General features: G+C 40.0%; 1 protein-coding gene across 16 annotated transcripts in view; it reads left to right on the forward strand.

Moving 5' to 3' along the window:
• The first annotated feature begins 5110 nt into the window (after positions 1 to 5110).
• Positions 5111 to 13768, forward strand: part of Caprin2 (caprin family member 2) — a 45552-nt gene continuing 36894 nt past the window's right edge. For 5 of the 16 annotated variants that reach the window (XM_078014949.1, XM_078014961.1, XM_078014959.1 and 2 more), the window contains exons 1-2: positions 5487 to 6654; positions 10477 to 10539. In XM_078014949.1, the coding sequence (XP_077871075.1) occupies positions 6403 to 6654; positions 10477 to 10539 (315 nt within the window). In that variant the 5' untranslated portion in view covers positions 5487 to 6402. The other 11 variants (XM_078014957.1, XM_078014958.1, XM_078014955.1 and 8 more) reach the window with 10 other exon arrangements.

Here is a 13768-nt window from a genome sequence, read left to right on the forward strand (position 1 = left end):
CATAGTTGAAAGAGCTCATCAAACTATTAAAATGTACTTATTAAAGCAAAAAGATGGAATTGGGAAGGGGTATATATTCCCCAAAGATAAACTTAAAATAACGCTTTTTACTCTAAACTTTTTAAATTTGGATTCATCAGGACTTAGTGCTGCAGAAAGGCATATGTGTCCAAAAAATGTACATAAGCCCAAGGTACTTTGGAAAGATATTCTAACAGGACAATGGAAAGGTCCTGACCCAGTAATTGTCTGGAATCGGGGGTCTGTTTGTGTGTTTCCACAGGAAGAACAGCAGCCGATTTGGATTCCAGAGAGATTAACCAAGGTTCTGACCCAGAACAGCAGCCGATTTGGATTTCAGAGAGATTAACCAAGGTTCTGACCCAGTGATTGTCTGGAGTCGGGGGCCTGTTTGTGTGTTTCCACAGGGAGAACAGCAGCTGATTTGGATTCCGGAGAGATTAACTAAAATCCTGACCCAGTGATTGTCTGGAGTCGGGGGTCTGTTTTTGTGTTTCCACAGGGAGAACAGCAGCCGATTTGGATTCCAGAGAGATTAACTAAAGTGATTTCTACAGACCAAAAAGAAGATGATTTAGCTCAAATCCATAATAGCTGATATCCAAAACTCCAATTTGGCTATCCTTACATCTGCGACAGAACCAGGATGCTTTTTTCAATATCTATTTTATTATTGCCCTTTCCCATATCATGAAGTTCTATTTTATATTTTTGAGCTCATACAGACCTAGGTTAATGTTTTGCTGATCAGTTCTATTTTTTTTTTTTTTTTTTGACTATAGAGTTTTTAAACATTGCAATAGAGATTTTACCTGTAAAAAGTTATAAGGCCTTTACTATTGTGTTATGTGTTGTATGTATTATATTATGTGTGCACACTTGTGTTTTGTGTTATATGTTTGAATGTACGTATGTCCAATGTACGTATTTCTATATATCATATATGATGAGCGCTCATGAAAAGATGGATCCAAATATTTTTTTTTTATTCACGTGATTTAAATGGTTTAATTTAAATTGGGTAAATAACTGTTAAGAATTGTTTTAATATGTAAACAAAAAAGGAGGTTCTGTTTGTTTACTCTCACCTTTCGTTTTCATTATATTTAATAATTCTCTTCACTATAATGTAAATTGTTAAGAAAATTGTTTTCTTTTAAGAAAATTGTTTTCTTTTAGTGCCTTCTGAAATGTTACCTAATTTTTTCTTTAGCCATTATTGCCAGAATTTCTATCTTCATCCCAGTGCCGATGAAGATAATATAAATTGTTAAGAAAATTGTTTTCTTTTAGTGTCTTCTGGAATGTTACCTAATTTTTTCTTTAGTCATTATTGCCAGAATTCCTATCTTCATCCCTGTGCCGGTGAAGACAAAGATAAAACTAATCTACAGTTTCTGCAATAGCCATCACTGAACTGCTTACAGAACTTGCACTGAACTGCTTACAGAACTATGTGTCACTTGTATGCATTGTGAACTATCTGTTGGTGCAGCGACTTGTGGTAGTGTTGGGGTATTTTTGCTGATGATATCATCGGTGGTACAATTTTCCCAAAAGAAGCCGTCAATTGACTTGGTATATCTTCCTCCCTTCTGCTTGTCATGATCATTCAGCTAAAATTTGAGGGTCAACAGAGGTGAGGCAAAGAACCTCACCCCCCCCCCCCCCCGCTGAGACCTCTCCACAGGTGTGGCTGTATACTGGACCGGTAGTCAATGACGGGTAAGATCCAATTACAATGGTACCAACCTAAGACAGGAGGCTGACGCCCTGAGGTCAGCTCATCCGAAGACGGGTAAGGACCATATGTATTGGACAACCTAAGGCAGGCACGGTCCATAAGCCACATGCTTGTTGTTTAAACAGAGAGGGGGAGATGTTGAGAGCCACAGCCAAAGGGGCCCCAGCAAACTTCCAGCTGCCAGCAAGCTTCAGACTGCCCCAGCAACATCTAGCTGATTGGCTCCTCTGCGGTGATGTTCATTGGGCTGTTTCCCTGCCCTTCAGACTGCCAGCTGATGATTGGCTCACAGCTGCCCCAGCAACATCTAGCTGATTGGCTCCTCCACGGAGCTGCTCATTGGGTGACTTCTTTGGCTCTGCCCACGCAACCCAGCCAATCGGCCTCAAGAGGAGGAGGATTGTGGGAGGTTGAGAGGCTGGTGTGGGGGAGAGAGGCTTGTGGAAGCCGGTGGTGGCAGTTGGGCTCTGAGGGTTTTTCCCTGGAGCTGTTTTGTTTGGCGTTTGTAGTTCTAAAAATAAAGTTAGTTTCTTTTTGACAAGTGGCTCCTGATTTGTGCCAAGCCAGACTTCGGCAAGATACCCTGTCAATCTGAAAATATGTGAAAGTACCATGTTTTAAATAAACTTATGATAATTGTTCCCCAAGAATCTTTATCTTCCTTTGCCTTCTTATTTTTCTTGGTTGCTCCCCTCTCTCTTTGTCTCCCTTTCCTTTTCTTCCTCCCTTCCTCCTTCCCCAAAATCTTACAGAACCACTGAGAAGCTGACTTCTATCACCCATAACAAAATGTCCAAGATAATTTCTCACATCTCCACTTGTAGGCTACCAACTTTCACATCCTCTGGTGAATTAGTCTTTTCAGTTTCAACAACAGGAAGCTACGTTAATTATAAGTGACTGCAATATAGCCTGCAGGGATGGTACCTTTGCCAGACAATGCACATTTAACATTTCATATTTTCAAGGGATGTAAAGTCTGGTTGTTTTTGTCAGAATGAAACCATCTATGATGACTCTTTAGCGTTTTTGTCTATTTTATTGATTTGGTTGCTTTGCCATTTATATCTGTAGCTTGAATTCCCACCCAGTTCCAGGAGGACAAGGGGCCATATGGTCCCTGAAGGTGGCTTTGTGGTCCTCCTGCCTCAGCCTCCCGCGCTACTGGGATTACAAGCATGTGCTTGTCCCTTCAGGGCGCTTGTGACCACTGGGTCTAGGTGCCCCTAGCGCGGGCCCATTTTGGGACTTGGGAATAGTGCTGGCGTGCGAGGAGCCTGTTTTGCTTTTGCCCTTGCTTTGGGAATGCTCCTAATGGGAATGGAATGGCAGTGCCCAAGGGCCACTGCTGAGGGAAGTTGAAGGCTTGTTAGAATGAACTCTTAAACCGGCTGAGTGTGAGTGATTTTGGGGTTCGCCTAAAACAACCGAAAATCAACTAGGGTGCTAGCGGCTTGAGAGGGTACCTGGCTAAAAATGTCCAGAAGTGATGGACTTAACCTCTAGGTTCTAGAGCAGTCCAAGGGAACTTAATTAAGTTCATAGAAAATAGGGAAGGGGAAGAGGAAACAAATCAAATCATTGACACATGAAAGTTTGGGGGCAGTTCTTTTCAAAACAAGCCAGATTTGCTGGCTTTAAAGATCTCTTCTGGCAGGAAATTGTTTTACTTTTTATTTGTTGGTGGTGCGAGGGATTGAACACAGGACCTTACATATATAAGGCAGGCCATTTCATCACTGAGCTACATTCCCAGGCCCTGGAAAGCTTCTTTTTCTAAATCATCTTTTTCATTTTTCAGAAGACATGGCTATAGTATTATTGTGTATTCTCCTATAAATGTTACGCTATACTTACATAGACTGTATTATACTGGATTTGTTTAGTTATTTTTGTTTTTGCATTCTTTCTTGATTCATTTTTGCAATATATGTTTGGAAGTAAATGATTTATTTCATTTAATGGATTATTTGGGATCTATAGTGAGATCTATATGACCCAAGGGATAGTTTTGCCTGGTCTGGAAATACAATTTTTTGGTTTTATTATTAGCTCAAGCTACATACAATCTGTATAAGGCATGTTGTAACTTTGTGCCAACTCCTTGATTCAAACATGTGCCCTCTGGCTTGTTTTTCAGTATGGGGAGGAACTCAGGGCCTTAAGTGAGCTAGGCAAAAACTCTACCACTGAGCTATCTCCTCAGTCCTCACACTTTTTCTAATCATGTCCACTCTTTTAGTGTGTGGTCAAGAGAGGCATAGCCTTTCTCCTCTCAGCAGCTTGTTCTTTCTCTGGTTATAAACCAAGAGTCAAATGAATACTCTCCTATTTGTCTGACCTTCAATGTTGCCACATGAAATTCAGAGATTCAAAATTAAAATGTAACATTAGGGTACATAATATCACCAGGAACTGAAAAGAACACAGATAATAAATGGCAAAATACTGTATCAAAAAATGCTAACACAGAAAATTTTTCTGTGGAATCTACCAGACTGTTAAAACTGGAGCCTTGTTTTCTTGACTACTCTCCTGATTTTTCTGTTCTCTAGCTAGGCTAAATTTTATTTTTTTTCGGAGCCTTAGATACAAGACCTAAAACAATTCCATTTGATGAAAACAGTTGGACACGTGTTTGAGCCAAGTAATTTATTTTTAAAAACGTGTTTAGTTGGTCAGAAACACTTGTCCATTCCTTCAGAAACTCTGATGTATTTTCAGCCTTTCCTCCTAATTTTATACATCCTTACCAAAAATAATTTTTTTTAACCAGCTTTTGAGTGCCAATGAATGAATTCGTTCCACAGCAACAAATAACAGCCCAAATAAACACAATCTTATTATTGAAGGATACTGAGTTGCCTTACTACAGTTTTGTGGCAATGCTGATCTGGAGCATTCTGCTCTTATAGGCCAAGTCCCTGCTTTGGAAATAGTGATTTCCCCTATCCTACGATGAAGGGTGTTACCCAAGTGGCAAAGACGCCTCTGTCATTTCACAACTGCCCACCTGGGCGTGTCGCCCTTTTCCAGGCATTGAAATCACCTGCTCAAGGTCGCCCTGCCAATCAGTACTGAATGCAATCAGCAACACACGGCAGGGCTGCGCGGTTTACAGCCTGCCGGCGCACGTCCTGATCCCGGTCACCTGGTGCCCAGCAATTTGCAACCGCTGGAGAAGGCGCCCTCTCCCGACCGACCGCCAGCCGCAGCTGGGCTGGGAACTGACGCCCAGCTCCCCGGGCCGGCACCGTAGATACCGGAAGGAGGCAGGGCAGCTCACGGGCGCGCGCGCGGGCGGGGGCCGGAGCGGGGCGCGGCTTATAAAAGCTGCGCGCGGCGGAAAGGGCGGGCCTGGGCACGAGCGGCGGAGTCGGCGGAGAGCCCGGCGCCGCAGACGCCGCGGGCCAGGACTGGGAGGGGAGAGGGAGGAGACAGGAGGAGGAGACGCGAGTGCGGGGTGGCGCCGGTCCACCTCCGCAGCTCGCCTGGCTCCCGCGGGCTTTCGAAGGCGGGCCCGGGCTGCGGCAGCGGCGGCCTTGGTGGCCTGGGGAGGTGAAGCCGGGCTGCGGCGGCCTCGGTCGGCGCGGCGTGGGGAGGTGACCCTCCTGGCGAGGGTGGGCAGGTCCGGGTGGCAGCGACCAGGTGGAGGGGGGCTCGGCATCGCTGGGCGGGGTCCTCGAGGGCAGCGGCTCGTGCCTTTCTCCCCAGGTCGGCCTCCCCAGCGACCTTGCAGAAGTGGCCCCCAAGGGCTGTGGGCAGGGGGAGGGGTCGGTCCCTTCAGGGTGCTTGTGACCACTGGGTCTAGGTGCCCCTAGCGCGGGCCCACGTGGGGTCTTGGGAATAGCGCTGGCGTGCGAGGGGCCTGTTTTGCCCTTGCTTTGGGGATGCTCCTAATGGGAATGGGATGGCAGTGCCCAAGGGCCACTGCTGAGGGAAGTTGAAGGCTTGTTAGAATGAACTCTTAAACCGGCTGAGTGTGAGTGATTTTGGGGTTCGCCTAAAACAACCGAAAATCAACTAGGGTGCTAGCAGCTTGAGAGGGTACCTGGCTAAAAATGTCCAGAAGTGATGGACTTAACCTCTAGGTTCTAGAGCAGTCCAAGGGAACTTAATTAACATTCTTGTCCAAGAAACTGCTGGTTCACTTGGCGAGTGAGTTTTAAGATTTAAATGTCATTCATATAATTGAGGTTGGGGGCTGGGAATGAGAGATCAGATAAAGAGTGGTTGCTTTAGAGGTCCCATCGTGGAAAGCTTATTTGTGTGTGAATGTGAGAAATCATTTGATCACAGAATTATTCAGAATGCGATATGCCCTTAAGTGGAGAGAGGAGCTTGGAAGCCATTGCTTATGGGTTGTTCTTCTGACCATGTGGAAAATCGAATTTCTGGAAATATCCCCTATATTGTAGATTTTGCCTAGGCCAGTGCTTGTCACCAATTACTTTAAAAATAATGGGATGGACGTCCAGTATCTGAAGCACCGTTAGGTTCTGAATTCACTTCCGTGCAAGAGAATTTTAAGAAAGTGGGTCTAGACTTCCCTAGGGAAGTTAAAGCCTGGTTTATCCCTCTAGTTTACTTTTATTCGTAACTTCCCCCTCCCCCCTCCTTCAGCTTCATCTGTTTCAATGGTGCAACTCTCTCCATCCCCTTTTGGTTACCAGTCACCTTCAGGCCATTCAGAGGAGGGAAGAGAGGGGAATATGAAGTCAGCCAAGCCCCAAGTGAACCACAATCAGCACGGGGAAAGCCAGCGGGCCCTCAGCCCCCTGCAGTCTACTCTCAGTTCTGCTTCATCTCCTTCCCAGGCGTATGAGACCTATATTGATAATGGACTCATATGCCTTAAACACAAAATTAGAAACATCGAGAAAAAGAAGGTAACTTTTTTCCCCCCTCCCAGCCCTCTGTATGCATGATCTTAAACAAGGGTTAAAGAATTGACATTTTCTTTATGTCAAGAATCACAGATCTTCCTTCCTGAAGACTTAACTAACCTTGGGATTTAGTCTGAGAACAATTTAAATAAGCAGGCTAAATATTGGATGTATTAAACCTTCTGTTTCTTTTTTCAACACAGCTGAATAACAGTATTCTACATAGTAAAACTATTATGCATACTGCTCTTGAAATTCTTGAAGAGCTGGTTATTTTGGGGCAGATAAATTTTTTGAGTTACAGAATTAATGTTTCTTTTCAAAGATGAGTAAAAGCCTGCTTTTTTAGCTTGTTTTCCTTGTGACTTTCTGCAGCAGTTGATATTGCAGTATTGCTGCTGCAGTCATTGGAAGCTTTAACCATGGTAGAGCCAAAAAATATTTCAGCACTAATTTTTGTGTTTGCTTGGTGTTGGTTTAAGATTGGTAGGGGAAAGTATTGTGGACAGCCTTGTAAAAAGGCCCAGGGGTTATTATCAGCTTAAAGTTATAGTAAATGCTGATGTATCCAAATCATTTTCCATTTCCTGAGTCATGTAGCCTATGAAACGGTACTGAACGTTTCTTTGTTGTGTCATGATTCTCTTCTGATTTAGACGGTAAGGCTGAGTGGGTAACTATCTGGACCTACGTGTTTGTACATACTTTTATGTCAAGATCTAGTTAAACCTTAGGAAGCCTGCTTTGCTTTTTTTTTTAGTTCGTTTTGTGGTCCTGGGGATTGAACCCAGGGCCCCAGACATGCTAGGCAAGTGCTCTATCACTGAGCCATATCCCTAATCCTGGGAAGTTTCTTTCAATGCCCAGTTTTAACCAGATTTTAAAAATGTGGTTGACTTTATCTCCCCTCACCCTGTCTTTTCTTTTCACTTTCTTTCTTTCTTTCAGCTAGGAAGGTAGTAAAGAAGGGCCAGTTGCTAGTATCTTCACCATTTTTCTTTTGAATATATGCATTTGATCACAAGTGTGATAAGGTAAATTTGCCTGGGTCAGCACAAATTCCCTACCACTATGAGAACTAGTCAAAGTGGGACTATTAATGGAGATTCATTAATGGCTTTCCTCAGATAGAGAAACTACATATATGTAAACCTATATTCTCTAGCTTAACTACTATTCCTCTTTAATTTTGAATACCTGGAAGTACTGGTGCTTTCATTTCAAGCTTCTGGGAAAGCATTTTTAGACTCTAAAGCAATATAGGAGGAACCTGAGAAATGCTTGACAAATATACTGGGTTTATGTTATCATTATGGCACTGAAAATGCAATTTATTTTTCATGTATTTCCTTAAATAAAATATCAAGTTTAATATGAAAAATAATAAGTTGTGGCTACTAAAACATTAGAAAGGAATTCTTTTACATTTGTGCTTCCTTTAGGAAACTGTCATATAATTCAGCAGGTAATTGAACTAATAAGTTTAAGTATGAGGTTAGAGCAGAACTTGAAACCTTGACACCATTGATATTGATTTGTGCCAGATAATTTTTTGTTGTGAGGGGCTGTCCTGAGCATTATGGGTTGTGACATTACTGGCCTCTACCAAAAGATACTAGTCTACCTCACTCTTAGCTCCCCAAGTTGTGATAACCCAAACTGTCTCCAGACATTGCCAGATGTCTCTGGAGGACAAAATTGCCCAAATGAACACCACATATGATTGACTAAGGTAAGTCTCTGTGTATTAAGTAGTCTAATTATAAATAGAAGTTTTAAGAGGAAAATGCTTTGAGTTGGTGCAGTGGCATGTGTCCTTAGTCCCAACTACTTGGGAAGCTGAAGCAGGAGAATTGTTTGAGGCCCTCCTGGGCAATATAGTAAGACCCCTGTCTTAAAAAGCTAGAGAGAAAGGGCTGGAGTTGTGGCTCAGTGCCTAGCATGTGTCAGGCAGTAGGTTCGGTTCTCAGCACTGCATGTAAATAAATAAAATAAAGATCCATTGATAATTAAAAAAATTTTAAAAAAGCAAGAGAAAAGTATTGCACCTTTTTATTATAATTTTAGAATAATGTTATTCTTTTTGAAAATATTAAATTCCTTCATTTAAAGGTCCTGGAAAATGAATTACTTATAATTAGCATACAGGCTCTAATAATAAATCTCAATTGCTAGACATGTAGACTGGTTAATAGGAGTGAACTTGGGCTAGCATGGAGTGGGCTACATGTGTTTTGCTAATCTGTCACATTTCTTCTCATATGAAAGCTTTGCCCATTACCTCTAATACTTTCATATTCTAATAATCTAGCACTGTAGCATCCTTTTAAATCCCCTTTTTTCAGCCTGGTGTGGTGGGTAATCCCAGTGGCTCAGGAGATTGAGGCAGGAAGATTGCAAGTTCAAAATCAGTCTTAGGAATGGCAAGGCCCTAAGCAACTCAGTGAGACCCTGTCTTCTCTAAATAAAATACAAAATAGGGCTGGGGATGTGGCTCTTGGTTAAGTGCCCCTGGAAGTACTGGGAAAAAAAATCACCCTCCCCTTTTTTTTTGCAATTCATTATGCTTCATACATCAAAAACATCTGACATGTTTATAGATGCTCCCTTTGTGCCCAATTTTGGGAAACTTCTGTAGGCTCAGAGCAATTAAGTACTATGAAGACCTTACATTCTTTTATTTTTCTACATTTTGTATTGGTGTATATAGTTGTACATGAAGTAGGATTCGTTGTTGCATGTTCATATAAGCACACAGTGTAACAATATAATTTGGCCAATATCATTCCTCAGTATTTCCCTTTTCTTTTCTAAGACCTTTCATTCTTTTTTTATTTTCTTGTACTGCAGATTGAATCCAAACATCCCCAGCCTGTTTTATTTTTTAAAATTTGAGATAGGGTCTCACTAAATTGCTTAGGGCCTCACTAAGTTGCTGAGGCTGGCTTTGAACTTGTTGACACTCCTACCTCAGACTCTAGAGTTGCTAGGATTACAGGCATGTGCCACCGTGCTTGGCAGACTTTATATTCTTAATGGATCTACGGTGGTCCTTCTCCCAAACTGGCCTTATCTGTTTGAAATTTTGTTACTCTTACACTGGGGCACTAAATCACCACAGATTCCATTAGTCACATAGCCAAAAATTTACTTTTGTGGAGCTCTTTCTTCAGAGGTATTCATTCACGTAGGGAACTCAACCACCTAACCCACTTCTTCCATTTGTAAAATGAGAGACTACTACCTAACTCAGAGTTGTGAGAACTAAATGAACTTGAAGCAGCTGTTACACTGTCCTGTCACCACTCAGCACTATTCTACTGCTCTAACTCCTGGGGTGCATAGTTATTACATGTAAGAATGTTTTACCTCAAGAGAGGCACTTTTCTATTGCAAATGTAGAAATAATTAAAATACCAGCATCAGAATATCCCATTTTCAATGGGTTATACCTGTGGTATTCAAGTTGTATTTGGAGCTGAGGCTGTTCCATCTATGAGATATTGACCTAAAGTCAGCCAACGCCAGGGTTTTGTTGCAGCAGTTGGACACAACACAAAAAAGTAGTGGGAAATCTCAGGGCTCAACTCTATGGAACAAAGAGTCTGGCTACACTGAAGCAGTGCAGAGACCAGAGTAATGTTATTCTATGTGCCCCGCCATGACTGGAACTCATTTAATTGCTCTCTGCCTATGGTAAAATGGTATTCTTGAGTATTGATTGCTTACTTCAAGAAACTTTGTTATCAGAGGGAACAAAGTCTGATATTTATTTGCTTCAGATTTTTAAAAAAATCATAGTAGATACAAATTTCTCTTTTGCAGCTCAAACTGGAAGATTATAAAGATCGTCTGAAAAATGGAGAGCAACTTAATCCAGACCAGTTGGTAAGTGGCTTATGATTCTTTGTCAAACATACTGGTTTCTTAATAAAATTCTAGGTGGATTTAGTGAGACCAGAGGCTTAATAGATCAAAAGGAATTAGTATCTGATGCATATTAGGTTAATAACAAATAATTGTGTATTTCAAAATAGTTAGTAGAGAGGATTTTGAATGTTCTCATCATAAGGAAATGATAAATAGTCAAGGTGAAGGACATGCCAGTTACCCTGATATGATCATTACACATTGTATATATGTATTGAAATATCATACTCTATCCCACAAACATGTATAGGTACTATGTCAATTAAAGATAAAAAACAAGCCCTGAGTTTAGTTTTTAAAATTTGTAATATTTCATACAGTTCAGAAACCAGGAAATATTTAAAAAGTTGTAGTTTTTCTTTTACCTCATCTTTTCACTGTTCAGTTCTCATGTTAAGGTATACTCATTGTTAATAGATTGTTATGTTCTTTCAGAATTTCTTTAAATTTATATAAATTTATAAAAAATATTTATTTTTGCCTCTTATTTTTAATAGATTTTAGTTTTGAACAATTTTAGATTTATAGGGAAATTGAGCAGAAAATACAAGTTTCCATGTACCCCCTTGCCTACCCCCAGCCTCTTCCATTATAAATGTCTCTCAGAGAGATGCATTTGTTACCTTTGATAAACCTACATTGTCACATTATCATCAAAGTTCATTAGGGTTAATTTTTGGTGTTACATATTCTTTTTCTTTGTTTCATTCTTTTTTCTTTCTTTTTTTGATTGGTGCTGGGGATGGAACCCAGTTTGCATGGTAGGTCAGTGCTCTATCATTGAGGCATTCCCCCAACCCCTTTGTATTCTATGTATTTTGATAAATGCATCTACCGTTAGTGTCATTTAGAATAGTTTCACATCCTAAATCGTCTCTATACTACACTTATTCATTCACTTAATTTTTTTTTTCATTGATTTTATGTGGCAGTAGTGTCTCCATAATACACAGTCTTTAAAGTTTGGTTGAGCTCCTCTGTGAAGCTATTTGAACTTTTTTTTTGAGGTGGGAATGGGAGCTCTTTGAAAATTCTCTATTTTTTTCTCTTTGAAAATTGATTTTGTTTAGATTTTTTCTTTTGGAAGCAACTTTCAAAAACTTTTTCTTGAAAATCACTTATTTACTTTTTAAAATTTATTTGCATAGATTTGAATGAAGTTGTCCCTTTAATAAAATTTCACCGCCTGCTTCTTTGGTTACTTTCTGTTTATTTTTAATTTTTTGTGTTTCTATTTCCTCAGTTTCTTCTTCTTTTTCTTTCTTTCTTTTTTAATCTTGAAATTATTTATTTTAACCTTTAAATATTTCTGCTAAGTAGGGCTTTTTCTTTTTTTCCACTGTGCAATCCACTTCAGTGCTAGCAGCCTACACAGGCAGATCTCAGTTTATTCTTAATGAAGCTAACTCATGATAGGTGTGTGTTTGTGTGTATGTACACATATATGTCTGCAGAAAAAGTGTGTATATATGTATCTATATGTACCACATACACACTATATATATATTTTTTTTTTCCTTAAGAATAATGTTTGGATTTTTGTTTTAAATTTCACTTTTTGCCTTTTTCTTTTCCCTTTTGATTTGTTCTACTTTTTCTAACATAAAAATTTTATTTGTAAAAATTCCTCGAGTGTGATTTTTCTGTCAAGCACTGCTTTAGTGGTGTTAGGTATTGATATTGTATTTTTAATTGTGAGAAAATTTGATAATTTTAGTTTGATTTTCTTCTTTAACCCAACAGACATTAGTAATATTATAAATAAAGCTTTCTTTTGTCTGTATGGCTCTTTTATCCACTTTGAAGTGGCAGCTTTTCTTTTTTTTGTCTGTATTGGGCACTCTACCACTGACCTACATCATCACCACCCCACGTAACCACCAACAGCCCTATTTTATTTTGAGATAGGGTATTTAAGTTACTGAGTCTGGCCTGAACTTGTGATGCTCCTGGCTCAGCTATGGAAATCACTGGGATTGCAGGCATGTGCCACGATGCCTGGCAAAGATAATATCTTAATTGAGTTGATTTTAGAGTCCCATTTAAAACTATATGTTTTAGTTCAGATATAGATTTGAAATGGAGAACCAAGTTACAAGTGAGTTCTTGAGTGATACTTTGGGTTCCACAGAAGTTTTTGCCATTGAAGAATTAGGATTTGGTTTCTCTTACCGCTAAACTCTGATCCTGTGTTGTAATTAATGCACCTACTGATAAACACATTAAATAATGTGCAATCTTCTGGACACAGTGGTCCATGCCTGTAGTCCCAGTGATTTGGGAGGCGGAGGTGGGAGGATTGCAAGTTTGAGTTCAGCCTGCCTAACTTAGTGAGACTCTGTCTCAAAATAAGGGGAAAAAAAGGGCTAAGGGTATATCTCAGTGGTTAAGTACCCCTGCATTCAATTTCCAGTACCACACAAAAAGGAAAAAAAATAATATAGAATCTTCTTTCCTTCATCATTCCTCTTCTCTTGGCCTAATCAAGGTAGGCCACCTGAACTGTCCATTATTTTTCTAACTATTAGCCTTTTCTTGGGACTTTAGTCCTATTGTCTCTTGTGTCCTTGTTGTGAAACAGAAATCTCAGTACAAAATTGATCTCTTTTTTTATACCTCATCCTCGCAAAACAAAAACCTTCCCCTGGTATTTCCAAGCTCATTAAATGGTTTTGCCAGCTATCCAACTGTGAAAGCCTGAAACCAATTTTGGCTCTAACCCCTGATTTTAATGTGCTTATGAGATATCATGGGTATGTATGTATTTAAAAGTATACGACCTGGAGCATAAAGTTTAGTCTAGAGATTTATCACCTATATGGCTGCTAATAGAACCATAAGAGAAGATGAGACTATCTTGGGCAGGATTATAGAAAGCAGAATAGATACTGAGGACAGAGTCCTGAGGATCTGACATTTCATGTTTGGATAATAGCTTAAGATACAGTGAACTTATTATGGCTCATGCATCATTTTGTGTGTTTTATAAGTACTAAGTCATTTAAATTCTACAGCATCTATGTGCAGTAGGTCTTATGCCTATCTTACAGGTACTTGAAACTGAAGTGAGAGAAGTTAATGGAAATATTGTTGGCAAATAAGCAGCTGGTAAATGGGAAAAAATAGAAGTTTATTATATGAGAAGCAAGGTATTTATAAAGCAGGAGAGTGCCTTTTTGTTGAAGGC

The sequence above is a fragment of the Ictidomys tridecemlineatus genome, chromosome 6 (assembly GCF_052094955.1).
Source record: "Ictidomys tridecemlineatus isolate mIctTri1 chromosome 6, mIctTri1.hap1, whole genome shotgun sequence".
Classification (NCBI taxonomy): domain Eukaryota; kingdom Metazoa; phylum Chordata; class Mammalia; order Rodentia; family Sciuridae; genus Ictidomys; species Ictidomys tridecemlineatus.